We start from the raw sequence: 25,803 nt of genomic DNA on the forward strand, positions 1-25,803 counted from the left end.
ATTTCCAAGTTGAGGCCAGGTTCTTGCATCCCTTGTCAAATCTTGCATATGCATCCCGCATCGCATCCCGCATAGCATACCATCCTTGCATCTTATTGTTTGAGCTTTGCACGTGGTTGATTGTGTTCCGTTTGCTTGTTTCTCTTGTTTGGGTAGAGCCGGGAGACGAGTTCACTAACGAGGAGCCCGTTGAGTTTGCTTTCGAGGATCCAGTCAACTCTGACAACTTTGTAGGCAAGATGATCATACCCTCAAAATCACTACTATCTTTGCTTTGCTAGATGCTCGCTCTTTTGCTATGCCTATGCTACGATACCTACCACTTGCTTATCATGCCTCCCAAATTGCCATGTCAAACCTCTAACCCACCATGTCCTAGCAAACCGTTGATTGGCTATGTTACCGCTTTGCTCAGCCCCTCTTATAGCGTTGCTAGTTGCAGGTGAAGATTGGAGGTCGTTCCTTGTTGGAACATTATGTACTTGTTGGGATATCATTATATTGCCATGTTATCTTAATGCATATATATACTTGGTAAAGGGTGGAAGGCTTGGCCTCTCGCCTAGTGTTTTGTTCCACTCTTGCCGCCCTAGTTTCCGTCATATCGGTGTTATGTTCCCGGATTTTGCGTTCATTACGCAGTTGGGTTATAATGGGAACCCCTTGATAGTTCGCCTTGATTAAAGCTTTTCCAGCAATGCCCAACCTTGGTTTTACCATTTGCCACCTAGCCTCTTTTCCCTTGAGTTTCCGGAGCCCGAGGGTCATCTTATTTAAACCCCCCCGGGCCAGTGCTCCTCTGAGTGTTGGTCCGACCGAGTAGACTGCGGGGCCACCACGGGGCAACTTGAGGGTTGGTTTCACTCATAGGATGTCTCATCTGAGTGTGCCCTGAGAACGAGATATGTGCAGCTCCTATCGGGGTTTGTCGGCACATTCGGGCGATGTTGCTGGACTTGTTTTAACCTGTCGAAGTGTCTTGAAGAACCGAGATACCGAGTCTGATCGGAACGTCTCGGGAGGAGGTCTATTCCTTCGTTGACCATGAGAGCTTGTCATGGGCTAAGTTGGGACTTCCCTGCAGGGATTTGAACTTTCGAAAGCCGTGCCCGCGGTTATGGGCAGATGGGAATTTGTTAACGTCCGGTTGTAGATAACTTGAACCTTAATTTAATTAAAATGAATCAACAGTGTGAGTTGCCGTGATGGTCTCTTCTCGGCGGAGTCCGGGAAGTGAACACGGTGTTGGAGTAATGCTTGTCGCAGGATGCCCTCTAATTACTCGTTCGCGCCTTGCCTCCTCTTCTCGCTCTCTTTTGCGAACAGGATAGCCACCATATATGCTAGTCGCTTGCTGCAGCTCCACATATTTACCTTACCTTTCCTTTTAAGCTTAAATAGTCTTGATCGCGAGGGTGCGAGATTGATGAGTCCCTGTGGCTCACAGATTACTTCCAAACCAGATGCAGGGCCTGATGTTTCCGCTCCAGATGACGCGCTTGAGCTCAAGTGGGAGTTCGACGAGGACTCTTAATGATACTACGTGTCTTTCCCTGATGATTAGTAGTGGTGCCCAGTTGGGGGTGATCGGGACCGTGTCGCATGTTGGGTTATCTTTTATTTTGGCGCCATAGTCGGGCCATGAGTGTTTGAATGTTGTAACGCTATTTATGTACTTTGATTGACGTGACGAGTGTAAGCCATCTATGTATCTTCCCCTTTTATTATTTATATTACATGAGATGTCGTGATGATTGCCTAACTTGCGACATTGCTTTCAATGCGGTTATGCCTCTAAGTCGTGCCTCGACACGTGGGAGATATAGCCGCATCGAGGGCGTTACAACCACGCCGCCGAGATCCGCCGTCATCAATGTGAAGGATGAAGTACCGCTCCACCAAAAAAGGCGCCCGTTGGTCCCTTGATCCCGTGTACGCCTCCAAGAATGACGCACCCAAGGAGGAAACGACACCAACGCGCCGCCGTCATCCGATCAACTGATCTTGGGATTCCCCCGGAGGTAGCGGATAGAGGTCTAGAGCTTCTCCACGGCGATGCCTTCAAGAAGGTAATGACACCACAGGGTGCCACCAACGCCGGTCTTGGCATCAAGCCGAGCACAAGGTTCTCACCCGGATCCGCTCGAAGAACCTCCATCACGTATTGTGTGCATGGGTCGCCGCCGATCTGAGCCGCCGCACATGGAGCAGGCCGCACCGCCCAGATCAGATCTGTTTGGAGGGCACAACACTACAAGATTCTTGTTAATCCATGACGGATACAGTCTGTCATGGAACAGTGCAAAACCGTCAAGGAGGGTTGTCCATGACAGATTTATAACCCGTCATGTATATCGCGTCATAATTTGACAACTGTACCACCATGACGGATCCTGGCCGTCACCGATCAGTCCCTAGGCCCGCCTAGGCCCGGTGCTCTATGACAGACTAGTCCATCATGGATTTGGAGACGCTGTACAAAAATGGGCTTGACGTGGCATCTACATGGCACCAGCGTGAATGTGACGTGGCATCCACTTTTTTTGTTGTGGTAGTTAGATCATTTATTTTAGTCCGGCATGATTTCCATCCAACCAGTTACAGCGCCACCCATTACACATAATCAAACAAGCTTTCACAACACAATTAATTCTATTGAACAGGCCCATAATTTAAAGCATTTCACAAATTTCTATTCAATTATTTCACTGAGTAAAGCTCTTTTAAAACGTGGCCAATAAAACGTCCAACATCAGATAACAGACCCTTAGTAATAATTACACCAGATTGTTGGAAATATGCCCTAGAGGCAATAATAAAAGCATTATTATTATATTTCCTTGTTCATGATAATTGTCTTTATTCATGCTATAATTGTGTTATCCGGAAATCGTAATACATGTGTGAATAACAGACACCAACATGTCCCTAGTAAGCCTCTAGTTGACTAGCTCGTTGATCAACAGATAGTCATGGTTTCCTGACTATGGACATTGGATGTCATTGATAACGAGATCACATCATTAGGAGAATGATGTGATGGGCAAGACCCAATCCTAAACATAGCACAAGATCGTATAGTTCGTTTGCTAGAGTTTTCCAATGTCAAGTATCTTTTCCTTAGACCATGAGATCGTGTAACTCCCGGATACCGTAGGAGTGCTTTGGGTATACCAAACGTCACAACGTAACTGGGTGACTATAAAGGTAGACTACGGGTATCTCCGAAAGTGTCTGTTGGGTTGACATGGATCAAGACTGGGATTTGTCACTCCGTATGACGGAGAGGTATCACTGGGCCCACTCGGTAATGCATCATCATAATGAGCTCAAAGTGACCAAGTGTCTGATCACGGGATCATGCATTACGGTACGAGTAAAGTGACTTGCCGGTAACGAGATTGAACGAGGTATTGGGATACCGACGATCGAATCTCGGGCAAGTAACATATCGATTGACAAAGGGAATTGCATACGGGGTTGATTGAATCCTCGACATCGTGGTTCATCCGATGAGATCATCGTGGAGCATGTGGGAGCCAACATGGGTATCCAGATCCCGCTGTTGGTTATTGACCGGAGAGTCGTCTCGGTCATGTCTGCTTGTCTCCCGAACCCGTAGGGTCTACACACTTAAGGTTCGGTGACGCTAGGGTTGTGAAGATATGTATATGCAGTAACCCGAATATTGTTCGGAGTCCCGGATGAGATCCCGGACGTCACGAGGAGTTCCGAAATGGTCCGGAGGTAAAGAATTATATATAGGAAGTGCTGTTTCGGCCATCGGGACAAGTTTCGGGGTCAGCGGTATTGTACCGGGACCACCGGAAGGGTCCCGGGGGTCCACCGGGTGGGGCCACCTATCCCGGAGGGCCCCATGGGCTGAAGTAGGAGGGAACCCAGCCCATAGTGGGCTGGGGCGCCAACCCCCTAGGGCCCATGCGGCTAGGGTTGGGGGGGGGGGGAAACCCTAAGGGGGCGCCCCCTTGCTTGGGGGGCAAGCCCCCCACCCTTGGCCGCCCCCCCCCCTAGTAGATGCCATCTACTAGGGCCGGCGCCCCCCCTAGCACCCCTATATATAGTGGGGGAGAGGAGGGACTTGATACCCCAGCCCCTGGCGCCTCCCTCTCTCCCCATTACGTCTCCCTCTTGTAGTATAGGCGAAGCCCTGCTACTGTGACGCCCTGCATCCACCACCACGCCGTCGTGCTGCTGGATCTTCATCAACCTCTCCTTCCCCCTTGCTGGATCAAGAAGGAGGAGACGTCTCCCGTCCCGTACGTGTGTTGAACGCGGAGGTGCCGTCCGTTCGGCGTTGGTCATCGGTGATTTGGATCACGTCGAGTACGCCTTCCTCATCCCCGTTCTTTGAACGCTTCCGCGCGTGATCTACAAAGGTATGTAGATGCAATCCGATCACTCGTTGCTAGATGAACTCCTAGATGGATCTTGGTGAAACGAGTAGGAATTTTTTTTGTTTTCTGCAACGTTCCCCAACACAGATTACATCAACAAATATACAAGATTGTACAGACCCTCTTAATCATCAAGTTCATGCCTACACCTCGAACTTCCTTTTTGGCTCTGACCACCAAGTAAACCTGTAACAGACAATATGCTTCTGTTACAAAATGGCAAGTTGATTACAACAACATAAATAGTAGTTATTATCATCTGAACCATCATTTTTATTTCACATGGTTTGAACCTCACTCATGAGGCCTATATACTTAAGAGTTATGCCAGTATTGCTTGTCTTTCACTAATCAACAATATTGTTTCATTGCAGCAACACAACATCGACGACTAATCATGAGTAATCTAGTGCCAAATAGTTCAAATCATCCTGAAGGGCATAGGAGCTTACCCATGCCAAAGCGCTGAGGAGCTCCACCTTGTTGTGTAACTGTAGGTACCTTTGAAAAATTATCATCTCAAAGATCAGAGGGGTGTTGATAAATAATAAAGGAATAGGGGAACAAGATAAGTTATCGTTTCTGGAAAACTACTTGCAACAAAACTGTACTTCTTTTTACCATAGTGCACACCTTTTTTTTTCTAAACCATGATCATGAACTAACTTGGTGTCATTTTTCTTATGTAAACAAATACACCTATCTATGTGTCAAGAACAGCCAAGTGACCTCTTTTTTACTTATAAACTTGATCAAATTCAATTATTTCGGAATTGAGGAAGCATATTATAAATAATACCTATTAATGGTAGAGAAAATAAGAATAAATGAAATGTTCAAGGTGGAGACACTTTCAAAGTTACACAGCCAACGATGGTTCACATAACATTTCAAGGAAGTATATCTAAACTATTATAAAGTAGTTATGATTGACTATGTATTGTAGTGTGAGGTCCTAAAGAATTGACACACCAAGTTCTTTTGTCTGCAGCATAGTTCTTCAACTATATTTAATTCTACCAGTGGACTGATTCAGTCGTTCAGTTGTAATCATCAACCTTCGTCACTGATCAAGTGGAGACCTGAGCCAGGAACAGTGCTTAAGATATCATAACAAGCATAATAATACTGCATTAATATATACACTTTACATTAGTAGAGAAATATGTCAGACAAGGAACACTGATTCCACAATACAGAAAGACAAAAAGGAGGCTACTGTAGAATGTAAAGCAACATCCAGTAATTCATAAAGTGGATAACTCGCTTTTCCTGATATATGAACAAGCATTCTGGAAGTGATTGAACTAGTAATACACTCCCTTTTATTAGGCAGTAAGAAGAGGTTCAATTCTCCATATCTTTTCGTTCTGGAAAGATACAAAAATGTACAGAACATACAGTTTTGCACATTGCCTTTTATTAGGAGCTAGAAGAGGTTCAATTCATCTCTTTTTGTTCTGAAAAGATACAAAAATGCACAACAAATACAATTTTGCACTCTGGAGTTTACTTTCACAGAATATAGCTAAAAAAGTACACTCAAATAAAACTACAACCACATGATTGCAACAGTCATTTTAATCAAATCAGGGAAGCAACAAACAGTTTACTGACTATGAGCCTAACTTGCTACTAGACTATAAATTCTATAACAGAGGGATTAATGTTTGTAAATATTAAATCATCAATTCTTGAGAGGAAAGATACAAAATCAAGCTGAATCAAGGAGAAGAGGGAGGTAGAGGTCGCAGTGCTCACTGGAGACCTTTGTAAGCAATGCAATGGTCGCAGTGCAGGTCAGACGCCGTCTCGCGTGACAGAGGAGGTTGCCATGGGACGCGCCGCTGCGCCAGAGACGCGGAAGAGGGGGTCGGGGTCACCGCCGTCCAGCCCAACGCAGGCAAGCGCACTGAGCTAGGGGGAGGCGGAGAGGCGCGAGGGGGCGCGATGCACGATGAAGTGGTGCTGTTGGAGACGCGCCAGTGACAGACGCGCCGCCGTAGCTGAAACCCTAGACATTGGCTAGGGGTTGAGTGCGAGTGCAGGGGGCTGGGAGCGGCGGATCCAGCCGGGCTGGAGGGCGGAGGGGTCGGAGATGAGCTCGTGAGTGTGCTGCACGGTGGCGGACATCGCCGGAATCGGCGGATCTTGGTGGCGGCGCGATGATTCGCAGGAGAGGGAGAGATGGGTCGCACGAGAGATGGATTGGTGGGGGTTGCGGCGGATCTAGCAGCCGCTGTAGCAGCGAGGTGAGAGGAGGGGAAGGGCTGGCGACGAGCAGTGGGAGGAGGCGATGTGGTGGTGGGTGGCGGCGATGTGTGTGAGGAGATGGGGAATCGGGAGCGGGGCTGCGACGAAGGGAGAGACAAAGAGAGGAGAGGCACTTAGGGTTTGGGTTTTATACGTGAATGGTTAGGCGGGCTTTGGCGGGCTTTAGCGGGCTTGCGGGGCTATACCGGGCCATTCATGACAGATTTCGAAAACGTCATGCGAAATCCGTCATGGATCAACATATTTCTTGTAGTGCAACCCGCATGATGCCGACCCAACCACCAGGCCCTTCATGCCGCCACCGCCGATCCGAGGTCAGATGGTGTGTCGCCGCAGACCCGGCCGCCGAACGCCGCCACGCAGCCCGAGGCAGGGCCGACTGCCGCACCCCACCATCACCGCCCTTGGCCGAGGCAACCGCCTCGCCGCCGCCGGAAGGCAGGCTCGCCGCGCCGCCAGGCCAGATCGGCCGTGCCACCCACGCCGCGGGGCTCCGCACCGCCCGCACGGCGCAGGCAAGAGGGAAGACCCCCGCCACCGCCATCAACCCCGGGCTATAGCCGGCGGCTTCCTTCGGCGGCGGCGGAGGGAGGGGAGGACGGATGGGGACCCCCGGCTGCTAGGGTTTTGGATCCCGCCCGAGTCGCCCGAGCGGGGGCGACGCGGGGGCGGACTTTTCGAAACCGATACGGTGATAATAAAGACAAGCTCTCTAGCCTCCTATCCTGTTATGCGAACGCCATCCAAACCGGTTGAATATAGCCCGAGCGACCATCTCCCATTGGTTGCACCCAATAACCAAAGGCTCCCTGGAGTCCATAGAAGTGAGTAAGGACCACGTACGGATCCAAGTTGTAGCTCTGAAGATAACCTGCAAAAAAGTTAAGTTGTGTTGTCTGTTAAGTACGTGAGGTGCCACATAGGATTTAACAAATGTCAGGTGCCTACATATTTAGTCAAGCGAGACCAACCTGCACAAAAAATTGATCCCTCGGATGCTATTTATCTACGCCCATGTTTAATCGCTTCTTCCGTCACGTTGCTGATGTTATTACCATTGTGACGTCCATGGTCGAATTTCTCAAAATATTTTTGTTTCCTACAAGTGGAAACCAGGAATTTGACTGAATTTATCGGTATTGGTCAGTGTGATGTTGGCTTCTAACATTTCGGTATGGGCATTCGGTTTGTATGCCCTACCATGTACCAAGCCTCTTGTGGAAATAAATGGTGTGAGTAGTAGAAACATTAACATAATGCATTTTCTAGGATTAATTTGTGAAAAATTATGCATGACATAGATTTTCATGAACTGAAAATATGATTTCAATTCAGAGTTATACAATACACCGTGGATTTAATACACACACACACACTTAATTATACATTACTCTTACACGCTGAAAGACTCACACTCTGACTCGTAATGTAAGAGCGAGTCTTTATTTAGGCTATTTACATAAGTGGAGTGGTGACTGAGTGAAGACGATGGTATATAGTGGAAGAAATAAAGGATGGTCATAACTGACGACACGTACTAGTAACAAGCACCCACAAGTTCCTACGGGAGATGTGCCTGTTATCAACATGCTCTTTAATTGTCAGATGCACGCTTAACCCATCGTCGACAACATCTTCAGATGCTTGGCAATACCCATGAAACCGGAGATCGCGGTTGCCTAGAACATGGCACAATGTTTTGATTTTCCAGAAAGACATGGGCAAAATTTTCACCTGCGTCCCTCTCACATCCATTGTCTGGAGCTTCTTCAGTTTGCCGATGGTGTCTGGCACCGTTGTCAAGCTCGAGCACCGGACACTGAGGTACTGTAGGTGCAGCATGTCCCCGATTCGACTTGGCAGCTTCTCACCAATGTTGATGCCCTCTAGGCTGATGACGCGAAGGAATGTGGATTGCTTGAGCAACTGCCTCAAGCCTTCCTTGAACTCCTGTGGTCCTGCTGCATAGTGCCACAACAAATATCCGACATTAGCCCGGTAGCTCACTTAATAATATGTAAAGAAACGGTAGGTATTTCTTGACAAATGTGGCTCTAGTACCTTGTGCATCATTGGAGGTGGATTGCTTGAGCAGCTGGTTGGAGGCTTCCCTGAATTCTTGTGACCCTGCAAAGTGCCAGAAATATGATCTCCGATTAGCCCGTAATATGTAAAGAGGTGGTATTTCTTGAGAAATGTGGACAGCACGGTTGGCACCTTCTATGAGCTTGGCATCATGAGCTCCACTGGGCAGCTTGGCACCTCCCATAATGCCTTGTGCACCATGGGACAACACGGTTCTCACCTTCCAAAGCACCTTTGTTTTGTACGGCATTTTGTTGTTGTTGAGAGCTAGGCGCTTCGCGCTGACTGTGGCAGGGGCATACCCACCACCATAGTGCGTTTCCATGAGGCCAATGCGCTGCGCCTCGGACCTGAGAATCTCATAGACCTGGTCATGAATAGCTACTGATTCCACGACGTCTGCTTTCTTCTTCACCAGCTGCATAAGGCCACGGAAGATAAACTCCTTGAGGTAACGCTGGCCCAGCTCTTCTTGTTCCACCCCAGGCTGCTGAATTAGGAAGCCCTCCGCCGCCCAGAGGCGCACTAGTTGGCCAGCATCGATCGTGCTGCGCTCCGGGAAGCCTGCCGTGTAGAGCAAGCACGGCCTGTGTTCTTTGGGGAGGTCATCGATGCTCATGGACACTATGGTCATGAGCAGGTCGTCTTGGTTGTTCTCCTTGAGGTACTTGGATGCTGCCTCCCACTTGCTGTAGTCCATTGTCCTCATGAGCTTGGCAAGAAGAACCACCGCCAGTGGTAGTCCCTTGGTTATCTTTTCAATGTCTTTACGGATCGTATCCATCATTTCTGTCTTGTAATTACTCATCCGGCGCCCCCGGAGGCCCAGGATCCTGTTGAACAACTTCTCGCTCGTATCTTTGGGTAGACAACGAAGCTCAACGATGTCATCAGCACAGGGACTGGACGTCGCTGTCAGCACAATCTTGCTACCTTCTCTGCCGGCCTTGAGCCAATTCTGTGCCTCGAGTATGGTGCTGCTCATTTGGCAATCTACCACAACCAAGTACTTCACTTGGTCTATATTCTTCCCGCTAGGTTGTAGCTTGGAGCACTCATCTTCCAGCTTTCTTTCTACTTGATCAGTGATGTTACTGGTGTCTTGTGGAAAGCTCACCCACATACGTACCTCAAAATTCTTCTTAATGGTTTCATTTTTGTATGCTTTCTCTGCCAGATACCTTTTCCCGATACCACTCTCTCCAACCACATAAATCACACGGCTTTCATTTGTGACAAGGAGGAGGTCATGCAATTCCTTTTCTTCGTCCTTGCGTATTGGCACAGCCTGTTGGTTCTCCTCCAAGTCTGTGTCGTCCCTGTTTCCGACTATTATTTATTAGCTGAAGCTAGTAAACAAAAATAATTTATTGCTGTATTTAAGCAACCGATATAATCCACGTCATCTAAATTATTTCGTACGTTAGAATTTTAATTCATTGTTGAGATGTGTGCTCAGAATATATATTTATGTATGCTATGACCTAAGATCATGCTCATAGTTAAGTATAAAAGCCTGCTTGAATAGAGTAGTTTTTAGTGGTAGTCTCTACTATTAAAGGCGGATCGAACGTCGTGATGGTTCAACCACCTCGTTCGATCCCCCCGCCTCGTTCGACCTCCCATCTTACGACCCCGCATGGAAAAAAACGCAGGGAACAACCCACGTTCGACAACAACTGAAAAAGAAAAAGAAAAAAGAAAACGGAAAGAACCCGCACGAGGCTCTCAGGTCTCGGCAGTGTGTGTAGGGTGCTCGCTAGAATTCCCCACTCGTGGAAGCAGGCGAAGTAGCGCACCTGCCACCTAACATGACTGCTCTGAGTATTGGTTAAGAAGATTTCCAACGCCAAATCTGGTATCACCTTGCCCCTTCTGCCCTTCATTTCTAATTTTGAAAACAATCGGAGATGTATGTTTCCTTATCGTCTGTTTGGTTGACTTCGTGTTAGCGTGGAGAGTTAAACTACTTTATATGTGACTAAGTACTCACTTCCCTGTTGGATTTCAGCTTCACGGAATGGATTATTTGTATGACAGGGAGGTTACAACTTACAAGTGACGGACCATAATTTTGCATGGTGATTTACTTAGGCAAAGCTAGAATTTTTGTTTGGTTTACTGTTAACCGCTGAGCAGTCTTGTTGTGTCCAACTTGGTGATAGCAAACTACTGCATACTTCAATAAAGACTGCCACGTCAATTTTGATGTGTGCAGAGCTCTTCTACTTCTCTTTGTTCTCAAAGAATTTTGTACTGTAGGCTGTTCTACTGAATTTCAGGGTCGCAGCAGCAAGGGCGAGGTGGCCGAGTGTGGGGAATGCAGGCATAGGCAAGATGATGTGCTGCGGTTACCAGCTACACACCTATCACTGCCTCCAGTCAGATTTGGGCGACTGGCGTTTTGAAAAAATATACAAAAGATCATGCTGGGGCACGCGATGACACCTCACAGACTGACACCAAGTAAAACCTAGATCAGACGGCAAGGAGATATAACGGTAAAGAAATAGTGGAAGAGAAATGAAAGAACCCATTTAAAGATAGGTTGTTTTATGAAAAATATCAAGATTATGTATCCTTGCGGTTGTATTGCTACAACCGAAGTTCATTTATTCATGCCCTACTTCTATCGATCTTGCATACATGTCTGAAAACACACATGCTTGCAGTATTTTTCATTGGATTTCCTTTCTCAATCAAATCAGATGGTTCTATTTATCAGCCTATCTGACTTGCTCCTACGGAAAAGGTTGAAGGGATTGAAAAAATCAGTCATTCACAACCACCGATGAAGGATTTGCTGAAAAGTTAAGGATTAGTAGTTCTTTTTTGAAATCAATTTTCAAATAATGGATTTGGTATTATATATATGCGAGGAAGGTAATAAAAAATAGAAGACACTAATAATACAAAAAAATTAGTTGGTTTCAACGTTGCTATGGTTCCCTTTTAAACGGTGAGGCCCTCTCTACTTTCTTTCGCACTACCTATCCATTATAGAGTAAACAGATCACAATTAAGAGTTATACAGACATTGATGTTATTTAATTATGAAAGTTGGCTAAGTATCCGAGTATCTTTTGTATATCTCAATTTTTTTATATAAACCACATTTTTATGATAAAAATCAAAATTCACTTGTGCTTCATCCCTCCATTGATGATGCTATCTATTTTATCTTTGTTGTTCCATGGCAACGCACGAGCATTCGACTAGTACGAATAATGTGACAATTTACAAAAATACATATTTTCATGGCATATCACACATGTTTCTCTAGTCAGATTGGAGATATTAAAACACGGGCCTGACTTGTACTCCCGGCCGGAGGTAGTAATCTGTACCGTATGATTTTATCTGTGATTATTATCTGCAGCTTGCACAACCTTTGTGCATAAGTACCATACTCTGTAATGCTATTTACTGTAATGTTTGGTTTGCTGGTTGCCATATACAGTGCAATCAGATAACTTGTCATCTGAACTTTCATGGCGTTGGAGACAAAGGCTAAAGTACTCAAATTTTGGGTTGTAAGTTTAAGGATGTAACTTAAATGATGTAAAAAATGACTAGCTCCACTTGGGAGACAGCGCCGGAACTATTCATTGACGTCCAGGTCCATATGGAAGGAAACATGTCGATCTGGATGATTTCAGTGGTAGAATCTGCTAGTTTCTTTTCTTTATCCTTTTCTTTTTAGGACAATGAACCAATACAATTAGATCTTTTTTCATCAACTCGAGAAATAGACAAGTGCTAGGAACATCACGGCCTCTGTCCAAAATATTAGGCCAAAGTTCAACTTTATGGATTACAAATTGTTAGTGAAATTGTTGGTCAAAGTAAAACGTTGGCTTTACGTCATGCCTTAGATTTTGGGACGAATCGAGTATCTTTCAGCACTTAAAAGTGTTTGGTTCCAATTAGTATCACAAGATGACAATAAACGACATGTTGCCACGTTCACATGGACTGGTGGACCACTGATATATAGTCGTTTGCGGTGTAAATTAGAAAATGATCCTAGGCATGGGTTAACAAATTACCAGTTTTGGCGGACCGGAGGGATGGCACGCGACGCCCTCCATGTGATCGCATTTGTACTTCCATTGTCGCTGCGATATTTCGCACTGTTGTCGACAATATCCTCTAGCCGCGCGTTCATGGACTTGATCTGTCGGGAGAGGATGTACCGGACGCGGATCTGTGTGCCGAAGTTAGAGAAGAACATGGCGGCCGCCTGACGCCAGTTGTGACCGAAGCGGGAGAGGTCGGCCTGCAGGAAGAAATTGTCGATGGCGTCCTCGGCTACAAAGGCGACCTCGCGCACCTGGTATGCGAGCACACGGATTTGCTGGTTGCTGTCTGACCTGCTGCGGAGGTCAGTCTCGTGCACTAGCGCATGCAGCCACATGAGCTTGTCGCGGAGGCGATCAATCTCATTGCCCACGGCAGCTAGGGCCTTCCCCTCTGTCACTGCTACCGCCTGCAGCTTGCTCAGCAGCGGACCAACAATGGCATCTGCCATCTCTCTTTCGCTCTCTCTCTAATGCCACTAGAGGCTATGACAACCCTCGGGCCTCGGCTATGATTTTCTTTTGCTTAGCTAGAGGTGAACTTGAACCACAGCCCGAACAGTCACTTTTATAGGGAAAAATTGAAGCAAAGGCACATCTCTTGCTTAGCAGTTCATTTATTGTACCCTCCTTTAGTCCTTTCTATGGCACACTTGGACATATATTTTTTTTTCCAAAATTTACGGGTCAGACCTCATCCCAAAATGCACATCTAATATTTAAATTTCTACATTACCGGATCTCAAGGATTGCATTTGGCACCAACTAGTTGTCTTAGCTAATTTATATATGTTCATTCAAAGAAGACTTGCAAGCTAGTACAAGAGTAAAGTCATTTTTGTTAACGGGGCAGTAGTTGCACTAACGACTAAGTTAATTGCCAGTTCGCTGGATCTGCACCGCGCCACCAGAACCGCGGTGCATGTGATTAGACCGATAAGAATGGGGTGCACGCTTAGTCACTGGCAGGCCCACCGGCATAAACAACTGAAAACACACTCGCTCACTGTTCATATTAGTAGATGTTTTGAGCTGAGTTGCTGCTATATTATCGAGCTTGATCCGAGTGTATTGGTGAATTGTATGCATCATCAAAGTAGACTTTGTTGAGTTTAGACACTTGAGAGCTGATCATATCCAGCTGGATATGACTGTGATGGCAAATACTAAAATTAAGCCACCATGTGCATCATCAAAGTAGACTTTGTTTTGCGTGACGCAATCTCGGTCTACATACATGAAGTAGCTATAAGAAGTCTTGACTTCGATCAGGGTCCTAATATGAAACTAATGTATTTGATCATCAGATTGATCGAGTCTATGTACACGTTAACCGTATGTTAACCAATTCACAAATTAGCTAAATCATGTATGTATTTAGAACTAAAAGTTAACTAAGTAACAACTGAGTACTCTGCTACTTTGAATGAATTTGAGCTACGTACCTTTGCTATTAATTTGGTAACAGATTACTGCAATGGAAATGAAACTACCACATCAAACGGAACCAAGCTGAAGGATAGGAGTTTTTATGTACAGCCCACTAAACAGTAGCCTAGCAGGTACTCCCTCCGTCCCATAATGTAAGACGTTTTTTGACACTACACTAGTGTCAAAAAACGTCATATATTATGGGACGGAGGGAGTAATTAGTAACCACCGACGGGGGAGAGAAAATTACAAGCCTTTGTTTGAAAAACAACCATTGCAGACCATGTGTTGGCATGAGCTCTCCATCAACTGGCCGAACAATTATTAACTGTTAAACAAGACCTAGTCCTGAGAAGACTTTGGGGTGGATCCAAGTCTTACTAGTAATTCATTTAGGTCTAAACGTGCTACACACAACTTGGCTAGGCTAGCTTAACAGACTTGACGAAACGATCGAGGTCCCGATTAAAACTCACTGCACATGCAACAAAACATCTCGATTATTGGACGGTGTCACATGGGGTTGGTTTGTCTCACCGATTGAGATTATTTGGCATTTTCACTTCTCCATGACAAAGGCTCATCTTCCTTGTCTCTCAAGGAAAGATCTTGATTATAGTGATAGATACAAAACACTAATGCCGCTGGTTGGCACTAGTTAACTAGTTGCTACGAATTTGTCCAAGTTGTAACAATCTCGATCTCGATCGCATCCAAAGCAATCCATTCTAATTTCAGAATATGGACATATATATATATTTGATAGAAAAATTTCCGACACCTAAAATACATATAGCTTAAGAGAATGGAGAGCGGTGGATAATTATTTTGCATGTTAGTGGTTGCATGCGTCTTGAGATGCACCGGGTGGTAAAATAGTACTATACTTCATCTATTTATCTATAACTAATAACTAATAACTAACTAATCATAAAGGGGCTATTGCTTCTGGTGGTACGTCATCGAAATTGCCTTCAAAGTTGCAAAATATTACCCACCGATGCCAGCTATAAATGATTAAAAGAACGTTTCACACAAGGGAATCCCCGTCTGGGCCGGCCCATGCTGTAGGAGCCTTCTATATTGCGAGCTGTGCGTTGTGAGAAGAAACAACGCGCCATTTGAGCTGGTCCTTATCCGGGCCGCCTATTTTTCAAATTTCATTTTTTCGGTTTTTTTGTTTTTCCTCTTCGCCTTTTCTACTTAAACTAATTTGGGACTTCAAAAAATATCCGGAAAATTCTAGCAAATGCAGATTTTGAAATAAAATATTTAATATTTCAAAAATATTTGTGGATTCAAAAAATGCTTGCAATTTTTAAAAAATGTTTGAAATTTTGAAAACAAATGTTCAGAAATAAAAAAATGTTGATGATTTTTTAAAGAAGTTTGTGTATTAAAAAATGTTAATGAAATTGAATGGCAATTTTAGTGTTTTGACCATGGCAATTCCAGTACTTTGACCATGGCAATTTTAGAGCATGGCAATTTTAGTGTTTTGACCATGGCAATTCCAGTACTTTGACCATGAAAATTATTTTTTCTACGAACCATGGCAATTTTAAGTGCATGTATCATGGCAATTTTAGTTTATGGTTCATGGCAAGTCTAGTTTCTTAATTCTTTGTTTTATAATATGTAAAAAATTACTTTTAAATGTAGAAGAAAATAGCTAACATATCATGGCAACTTCAGTGTAAACACCATGGCAATTCATGTGCAATAGACATGATAACTTTTAACCCCGCAAAAAAGTCGTCGAAACATATTGATATGAGATCTAGTTTCGGAGATCTCGTCATGATGGATTTAATGGTGAAAACGGATCTTCAATCAAAATTTTCATTTAAGAGATAAAACATTTGAGAAACTGAAAATCAAAAAAAAAATTCCCACATGCATGCATGCGGTCACATGACACAGTCTGTGTGTTATAAGGCGTGTGAGCGGATGTCACTCCCACCACATGTGTGAGTGTTATCAGCGTGCAAAACCTACCCACAACGATCCCCACAAAAACTGTAGGAAAACAGCTGTCAAGTTGTGGTAAATTCTAATCACCCATGTACAGTAAAAAAATCAAAATTATGTAAAAAGTTAAACTCTACACCCTTTAGTTTCTTAGATTAGTATATGTTGCTAGCCAGTTTTCATCAACCAACAATAGGATAGTTGGGGCACCGCTAGGGTCACCTTTGTTAACCTTAATTAGTGAGAGAGTCTCTCACTGTGCCTTTTTCAATTAAATGAATAAATGGTTGTATATCATATGCTTACAACCCTAGACACTTTGCGTCTAGAGCAAAGTAAGAAAAAGATTGAAAAGAGATTACAAAAGTGGAAATGCAAGGTTTGTGCTTCTCCTTGACCCTATAGGTAAGGAGAGGGAGAACCCAGGAGGAGGAAATTCTCTCCTTCCACTATGGAAGGAGGTAAGGATTCCCTCCTAGTAGGAATCGTCCTAGAGGCCTGCCATGCCCTATGGTGCCTCTTGTGGGCCCTATGGGGACCACTAGGAGTTGTCATCTCATAACGGCGCTTCACAATTTTCTATCACAAATAAAATCCTGAATTATTTGGATGTCTATGGTACCCATTCCGAGACCACCGAAAACATTCCATATTTAGACCCGAACTTTCCGAAATCATGTTATACCTTTCCATAATAGCTAGAACCCAGAAAGTAGTGGCTACTCTTGGGTGTAGTACACCCGAGTTAGCAAAAAAATTGAAAAAATGTGATCAAACATTGTCCAAAAAATATAAAATTTTGGGACCTGCAACATTATCAGATGTGTGAGGTTCTTGCAAAATTTCATCTAAAAATAGCATATGAGGAGCTCTCACAAAAAATAACAAAATCACTACTCAAACAGTGCACAAAACTTTCAGCAGTGATTTTGTTTTTTTCGTGAGAGCTCCTTGGATGTTATTTTTTGATGAAACTTGGCAAGAATTTCAAACATACGATAAACTTTGATGTAGCAAAATTTCAGATTTTTTGGATTTTGCTTGATAAACTTTTTTCAAAATTTTGCTAACTCGGGTGTAGTACACCCGAGAGTAGAAAATCCAATCTCCTTCCGCAACCATCTGAAACACTTACAGAACTATACGTAACTCTTTCGGTGCTCTTTTAACTCATTTCTCATTTCTCCAATAATCAGGACTAGAAACCGTTAAGCGTGTGACCGTACAAGTTTGGAAATAAGTGGACATGTCTCGGAACACCTTCTGGACAATAGTTAACAGCGGGATCTGGACACCCTTATTAACTCCCGCATATTCACAAAGTTCTCGAGTTAACCATTTTTTATGAATACCATTCCCTTCGCTTCGCGGTACGTTTACAAACCTCGAGGTGAGCTAATCGATATCCCCGTGATAAACTCCTTGATCACTATAGCGGTTATCCTCGTTACTAGTTTTGTTCTCTTTACTCGTATTCATGTTCCGTATCCCGTGATCATAATCACACGTGTCTGGCCAGACGATAATGACACCCTAACACAGAGTGGTCCCAGAGAGTATCTCTCTATCATGAGAGGTGCAAACCTACTATTGATATCGAGATACACATTTCCGGTATACCTGTAAGTTACTTCTATTTAAGTCCAGTTACAAAAGTGACAATCGGTAACCCCAAAGTAACCATTTGGTATGTTGATATACAATATTCTCATGGGCTAAGGAACTATGCAACCATGAACAAGCTATATGAAATACCTATAACATAACAACGAAGACATCTTTCAATAATTCATAAGTTGGGTCTATCCAACTCCGTTGTTAGCATGACAACAATGTTCTCATATATTGATAGGATACTCACAATGCTCATGATTAGGAAAACAAGATCATCATCAATACATGAGATTGTCTTAGAGGCATGATGAGGGATGAATTGGTGTTTACATTTCCACAAATGTATTCAGGTTTTCCATTGAATCTCATATTCAAGAACCAACACACTTGTACAACAGAAATATAAACTTAATAATGAACATGGAAATGACATAATAACATTTTTATTGCCTCTAGGGCAGATTTCCATCAGTTACAAATTTATGCAAAAATAGTTGTTTCTTCAATCATAATCATTACAATTGTATAACAATTACAAATTTAGCCTTAAAGATAGTCATATATTATAACATCGCAACACAACTAGTTCCCCTGATACAAAAAGATTAGGAGCATTTTTTATGTGCGCTTCCGACCATAGCTCATAATAATTACAATTGTATAGCAATTACAAATTTGGCCTTAAAGATAGACATATATTATAACATCGCAACACAACTAGTTTCCCTAACACAAAAAGATTAGGAGCATTTTTGATGTGCGCTTCCGGCCATAGCTTGGAGCAATCTTGGTACCGGGGGCATTGTGATCTCAACCAGGCCTTCGAGAAATTGAACTACCTGTCCCATTGTTGGCCGATCAAGCTCATCATCCTGGATGCACCAACATGCAACCTTGCAAGCCAGTTCAACCTCATCCAATTTGATGTCGCCATCTAGCTTGTGATCTACCAAACCCTTGATGTCTCCTTTGAGAAGCTTATGTGAGGCATACACAGGGAAATAAACATCAACATTGCCACCACTAGGACATGATGCACATGAGTTCCTCCTTCCAGATATTATTTCCAGCAACACCATCCCGTAGCTATAAACATCGACTTTTGGTGTAATAGGAACACCGCTTATCCATTCAGGCGCAAGGTACCCTGTAGTTCCTCTCATTGTTGTCAATACTCGGCTATAATCCCTTCCTATAAGTTTTGCCATTCCAAAGTCTGCAATTTTTGGAAGGAGTGAAGAATCAAGAAGTATGTTTTCTGGCTTGATATCACAGTGTATGATGCAGTCTCGGCAGCTGTCATGCAAGTAGGCCAACCCTCTTGCAACTCCTAGGCCTATCTGATATCTAGCAGTCCAATTCAACATGGTAGAATTGCTTCGAAATAGATGGACATCAAGAGAGTGATTTGACATGTATTCATAAACAAGCAACCTCTTGGAACCATCACAACAGAAACCAACAAGCTTAACCAAATTGATGTGTTGAACAGCTCCGATTGTGCTCACTTCGGCTCTGAATTGCTTCTCTCCTTGATAAGCACCATCGAGCATCTTCACTGCTACGGCATTGGAGCCCTTTATAAACCCCTTGAATACAGAACCAAAACCGCCTACCCCCAACTTATCTGTGAATTTGTTTGTTGCCCGTTGTAGATCATTGTATCCGAATGCAATGATTCCAGTACAAACTTGAGAATCACTCAGTATCTGACCAGAGTTCTTCTTTTTGTTTCTCTGGATCATTATTAAGAGGATAAGTGCAAATAGGCCTAAAACAAAAACGCCTGTACCAGTGACAATTCCAATAACAATTCCTCTTCTGTTGTTTTTCAAACTTTGTACATCTTTAGCAGAAAGACGGAGGTAAAGAGTTTCTCCGTTAGAATTGGCAGTGCCACTACATGGTAGTGCTCTTATGTTGAGCAATTTATTATGCCACATAGAACATCCATTGTCGCCAAAGGAGTAGGCTGTGCAAGAGCAATTATTCAGGCAAACTTGTGCGCACTCACTTGCACTTGCAGCAGCATCTACTTCTGGGGCATCCTTGGGCAACTTAACACATGGCATAGAATAGAACTTGTCTGTGGTATGCGTTGTGCCTCTATTGCTAATGCAGTCTAACTTAGTCTTCCTCGAGCACCCACCTGCTCGATCTTCTAGGTCCCAGTCCTTGGGGGATGTTATTGTGAAGCCCTCCATACAATTGCATTGTGGAAAATTATTATCATTGCAGATTGTGAAAGGCCCACAAATTGCATCAACGTCACACTGATCTCTTGGTTGGGCATTGATCATTACCCAATCTGGTGTGCCCTTCATCCAAATGAATGTCTTCATTTGACCCGAGATGTCAATTACATGACGAGTAAGCATATTTGGATCCACATATTGAGGCACTAATTTATATGTCCAGTACTTCTCTTTGTCACTGTGGACAAATTTTGCACTAATAGAGTGGCGGGCAGCCATCTCTGGAATTCCAGAAAAATATTTGCCGTTCCATGCACCGCTGGACCAATAGGGTATGGATGAGTTGAGTGCTACAAGCACTATCTGGTCAACAGCGGCCGGGTCTACCTCATAATAATAGACACCGGTAGCTGGGTCAGTCAAGCTTTTCCAAGAAACAAAACGGCGATTCAGGCCGGTGGCCTTATCCCATCCATGCTTGGCCCCAGGAAAAAATGTATCCGTGGGGTGATCAAAGCTTTGCCATAGAAACTCTGACAAGTTTGAAGAGTCTGTGAGTACGAGATTTCCAGTACTCAGCAGCCTAGCAGTGGTGCTATTTCTGGAGATGTTTGCTTGTGTGGACCAGATTATGGACATGGTGGACCGGTTTAAGATGACAAGGTTGCCATCGTGGGAAATGGTGAGCTCAACTGAGGTCGTGTTCTTGACTGGGTTATCCCTATTTCCAACCCATGCTGGAGTGAATTTAGGGACTGCGTTGAACCATATGCCAAGGTACCAGTTGGTGGTGCCTTCGGTCTGGAAGAAGCCGAGCGCGTACCTGCCATTGCCGGAGATGAGCTTGTCGTTGACGGCAAGTGATTGGCCGGCCAAGATGGTGTCCGTCGCTGCAGAGTTTGCTGGGGTGTGGATGCAGGAGAGCAGGGTGAAAACAATTAGGAAGGGCGGCATGGTGAACGGTGGTGAGGGCGCGCAGACTACTGCAGAATCGTGTTGTGCAGAGGCTGCAAATATAGGCTGGTGCTCAGCTCGGTCATAGCGACAAGCACTGGTGAGTCTTTTTGTGTGTGCGTGTGCGTGTGACTAAGTAAGCACTTCTGTTCAATCACAAAAAAAGAAGAAAATAATAGTATAAGTAAGCACTGTGAGTCAAGCACAACGTCCAAACTAGCACGTGGTGTTGAGAGCTTTTCCAGTGGCGATGGTGAAATGCGTCTTGCAGAGCACCAGACACATGCAGGTTGTGTTCTGGACTGATGTATTGCGTATTCTAGTTGAGCACCAGAGCGCCAGAGCACGGCAGGCGACCAATGTGTTGTAGTTTTGCTCTGGACTGGGTATGCGTGGTGGAAATTGGAGAGTGTGGAGGAAGAAGAACGCCATGGGCGTGAGCGCCAGACACCTGGTTCGCCGGTCGAAATCTCGTCGTCACTGCCCACGACAGACCGGCCTGAAGAGGTCTTTGCCCACGACAGACCGTCCAGAAGAAAATTGCGCATGGCTTCGTCATTTACTCTTGTGTTCCACTTACATTTTCAGAGTAAAACTTATTGTTATATCGAATATCCAATTCTGAGCCCAGGCTCATCTGCACCAGATGCACAGTAAATTTAAAAAAACTAGAAAAATTCAAAAAAAATATTTTTTTTGCATGGAAGATATTTAAATGCGTGAGGTACGTGCCAAATTTCAAAGCATTTGGTCTTCTGAGTAGCTCTCATAAACAAAACAAAATTGGGTCAAAATAGTGCACAAACAGTAAACTTTTTGATAGATCCGAAATTTTTCTTTTTCGCTGAGAGCTACTTGGACATTCAAATGTTCTGAAATTTGGCACGTGCATCACGCACTCAGGCATCTTTCTCCACAAAAAATCAGAAATTTTTAAATTTATTTAGTATTTTTAATGATGTTTTTGTTCACTCCGGGCTCATTTGAGCATGGGAGCCAATACTCCTCACTCATTGTTATACAGTAGCTTTATTATTTTCTTTACAGATTAAACAATATGAGAGATCCTCGGCTCCCCACCACCTCCCTCCTCCCCAGCCGCCGCCAGGCAAGGCCCGCGCGGTGCCGGCGGCGGTGGGATTTCTCTCTGGCGGCGGGCGGCTCCTCGGCGCTCTGGATCTGCATGTGGCGGCGGCTGCATGGGGAAAGCTCCTCGGTTCATGGCTGCACGGGGCAACGATGCAGCTCCACTTCCTGCATGGGCGTCCTGCTGTGGCGACTTGATGGTCGGGCGGCACAGCTCTCCCGTCACGGCAAGACTGCCCTCTGCTGCTGGATGGGCGCCTTCGTGCGACGCCGGCTTGTCTCTTCTTGTGGCTTGGCTCCGGCTTGCTGCAGGGCATGGAGGCAACGAGGTCGCGGGCTCCAGCGACTCACCGACCCGGCGTGGTTGCTCATTTCAGATCTGGACGGCTTGGTGGTGGTGATCCAGATTCGATCGGTCGAGTGGGGTGACTGCAGACTGTGTTGCAGTACCTCTTGCGGCTCCATGGCAACGGTGGTCACCAAGGGATCTTCGGGAGGGTTAATCTCTCTATGTCCAATGGTTGACTTCGGTGGTGAGATCTCCGGGAGGGTTAATCTCTCTATGTCCAATGGTTGTGCAGTGGCGGCGTTCATCGTATGTAGCTGCTGGGATTACGGAAAAGTGGTGGCGACAGCAGTTGAGTGACTTCGAAGGTGGTGCTGTGAGCACCCGGTCGCGAGATCCGGGGTGAAAGCCTAGGTTGACCTGAGTTGGTTATACCTGGCAATGGCGATGTTTTTTTACGTCGTTACCTTGTTGAAGGCATTGCTCGAATATGCTTGCACTGATTCTTCAGGGTGAAAACCTAGATTCAGGCCTTGGTGGTTGGATCCGGTGACGGCAACACTTGAGTGTTACTCCCTTCTCGAAGGCGTTACTGTTGAAGAACCTTGTCGTCTGTATGATGTCATGAGATGGTTGGTGCGGATATGGTCGTTGATATAGTTTGCCGATCGTGGATCTGGTCGCTTCGGGTTTTTCTTTTACTCGCCTACACATAGCTTTGGTCTTATATGACTTTGCTATCTCGCGTGTTTTTTGGTGTGCGTGTGTTGGTGTTGGCTGTGTGCATCCTAGTTATGCAGAGGCCGGGTGTGTGTTCTTTGGGTTTGTATCCTCTTGATGCTCCTCTTTGAGCTAATAAAATCCACCCTTTATCGAAAAAAAGGAAATTATAAGTGGATGCTATCTATCTATCTATATCTATATCTATCTATCTATCTATACCTATACTAATTACAGACTCCCAAAAAATTACCACGTTAATTAGAATTTACGAGCCGTTAATCTGATGGGACTGAATTATTACGATGTATATCAACCTGTAAACTCCAAAGCCGAAAAAACACTCGAAAGGCCCAAAATCCTTCTTGGTAGCAAAGAAAATGCAAGAAGAAAAAAAAACTAACTTAATCTAGAGGGGAGCCAGTTATTACGGTTGAGATCTTTCTATAGGTTTTAAATAGTTTTTCCATTAGATTAACCCATGTGTCTATCTAAAGCCAGGTTGAACACATACCCTGTAACAGCTAGGTCCCGCACGGCTCCTAGAGACTTTCTCTCTCTCCTTTTTTCTCTCGTGGAAATCAAAACGGATCTCCTATCGCCTGATCTGCTTCTTTTCGTTCGTGCTATGGTGGCGCAAGGTGGAGATGCAAATCTCTTACTGTTGCTTCCCTCTCGATCTGGTTCAGGGGGAAGTTCTATCATATGGCATCCTCATCTTTCGGCCATACAGGAGCAGCGACATTGGCATCCAGATGCGCAGCAGCTTGGACACGAGTTGAGGATCGTGTGACTCTCTCGGAACACATCCCGCCATGGGAAGTTAACGTGGCCAGCGGATGCACAAGCCTGATCGTTTCTATGACATGTTCTTCTCCTGCTGAAAGCTCTTCTCTTTCCTTGGCGTCATGTCCGAACAGAGACAAGAGATGAACGGCTGCACGTACATGGCAGGAGATGCAGTACTACGCGTAGGTGTAGAAAGGAGCCGGCAGCGACATAGTCGATCGCCATCCCCAGCAAGCAGAAGGCGAATTGTATGGCCCATGAGGCCATGAGGCGTGGAGCTTGCCAGCATGCATGTATGACACGGCTTCTACGAGGCTAGGAAGTTGCCTCCCAGTGCCATGTTGGCGCTGCCTCCTCGCAGCGCCGCTCTTCTTCTTCCTTGCGCTCTCTTCTTCTCATGGTTTTGCCTCACACAAGAACTCATCTGGGGAAAGAAGACAACACAGACACACACACACACACTTCACCAAGGAGCAGCACAAGAGCTTTGCCGAGAGCATCCTCTCCTTGGTGAACACGCAGTGCTACATTTTTCTACAGGCTCTCACCGCCTTCTTTCATTGACTCAAAGTAGAATATATATACAAGGACCAGGCACTCACGCCCATGCATGTACTCACACACAACTTGGGCACCACTACCTGCCAGCTCTCACGCCACGCCCCACATTACTTGCTCCACGACTAACTACATGCGCTAACCACGGCCTAAACTCTATCCATCCATATGGCTCGGCCAGCACATGTGACCAATCCCAACTACATGCATGCATGAACTACTTACTCAACATTCTCTCGGCTAGGACTCAACAAACTCACGCATGCACAGCTACTCCAACAAACTGAGCGATCTGCCGGTTCACCCGACCCAACTTGATGCACTCCGTCACACTCCAGTCTTAAGTCGCGTCTTGCCACTTCTCGGGACCTTGCCGTATCTCACAGCACCATCAGTATCTCGCCGTGCTCGCCGCATCACACGGCAGCCCGGCATCTCGTCTTCTTGGCGCACAACCAAAGCTGCACTGGCCTACATCACCCTTTTACCATCTAAACTACATGCACATAATAAAACTAAATATGCGGATACATGAATCAAGATTAAACCTAACATGCCATGCGTCCTCTTTCCTGTCCTGCAGGCTCTCTTCCTCCTCCTCCTCCTCCAGTCTTTCACGATCCCAGTCAGTCTCCCCTTTGGCAGCATGGAGTTTTCACCCGGCAGGCTGCACCATGTCATTCCCCGTCTGTGAGGTAAGCTTGCGTAAGTGCTTCGCAGCATCGAATCAGCAGTAGTATTTCACGTTCTTAGGTTCAATGGTGTGGCTTGGTTTACGTATGTGTACTGCTTTGACAATGATGACTACAACCAATTGGCCGTATGATCAGCTGCCTGCTCTGTTACAATGAGAAAAAGGCATGAGAGGAGTCCATGCAATTGAAGAAAACATCAAATAGGAAATTTGGGAAAAGCATATATGGAAGTTATTTCCATATCTACTCTTCTGCGCTCCCCTTTTCTCAAAGAAAAAAAAACTTTTTTCACTCCGTCTGTGAAATGTACTCATCATAGTAAATATACTCATCAAAAATAGGGGGACTAAAAAGATCATATTCATCAAACATAGCATCCCAACCTTATTGCTTTGCATATTATTAGCATCATGGATATTCAAAAAATTCATAGTAGCAACATTGCAGTCATGGTTATCATGGAACTCACACCAAACATTTGTTAAATTCTTTTTTAACACTTCATAGCTATTATCGGTATCCATATTTTCAAGAAAGACTTCATAAAGAAAAAGAATTTGATGCAACTTCACTCTTTTTTATAGTTTTTTTTTATAAACCAAACTAGTGAAAAACAGGAGACTAAAAGATTCAACTGCAAGATCTAAAGAA

The 25,803-nt window shown here is 44.8% G+C and overlaps 2 protein-coding genes across 2 annotated transcripts; both read right to left on the reverse strand.

Annotated features, from left to right (window-relative positions):
- Positions 1–8,149: 8,149 nt before the first annotated feature.
- On the reverse strand, positions 8,150–13,305 carry LOC123147688 (putative disease resistance RPP13-like protein 3). Its single transcript, XM_044566959.1, has 4 exons — positions 12,824–13,305; positions 8,907–10,093; positions 8,751–8,816; positions 8,150–8,650 (listed from the first exon to the last, which is right to left on the reverse strand). Exons 1-4 carry the CDS (start codon positions 13,303–13,305, stop codon positions 8,208–8,210), a joined length of 2,178 nt encoding a protein of 725 aa, XP_044422894.1. The 3' UTR covers positions 8,150–8,207.
- A 5,270-nt stretch (positions 13,306–18,575) lies between these two features.
- On the reverse strand, positions 18,576–21,054 carry LOC123147355 (G-type lectin S-receptor-like serine/threonine-protein kinase At2g19130). Its single transcript, XM_044566586.1, has one exon. The coding sequence runs from the start codon at positions 21,016–21,018 to the stop codon at positions 18,610–18,612; it is 2,409 nt and encodes an 802-aa protein (XP_044422521.1). The 5' UTR covers positions 21,019–21,054; the 3' UTR covers positions 18,576–18,609.
- Positions 21,055–25,803: the final 4,749 nt, after the last annotated feature.

This window comes from Triticum aestivum, chromosome 7A, assembly GCF_018294505.1.
Source record: "Triticum aestivum cultivar Chinese Spring chromosome 7A, IWGSC CS RefSeq v2.1, whole genome shotgun sequence".
Taxonomy (NCBI): Eukaryota; Viridiplantae; Streptophyta; class Magnoliopsida; order Poales; family Poaceae; genus Triticum; species Triticum aestivum.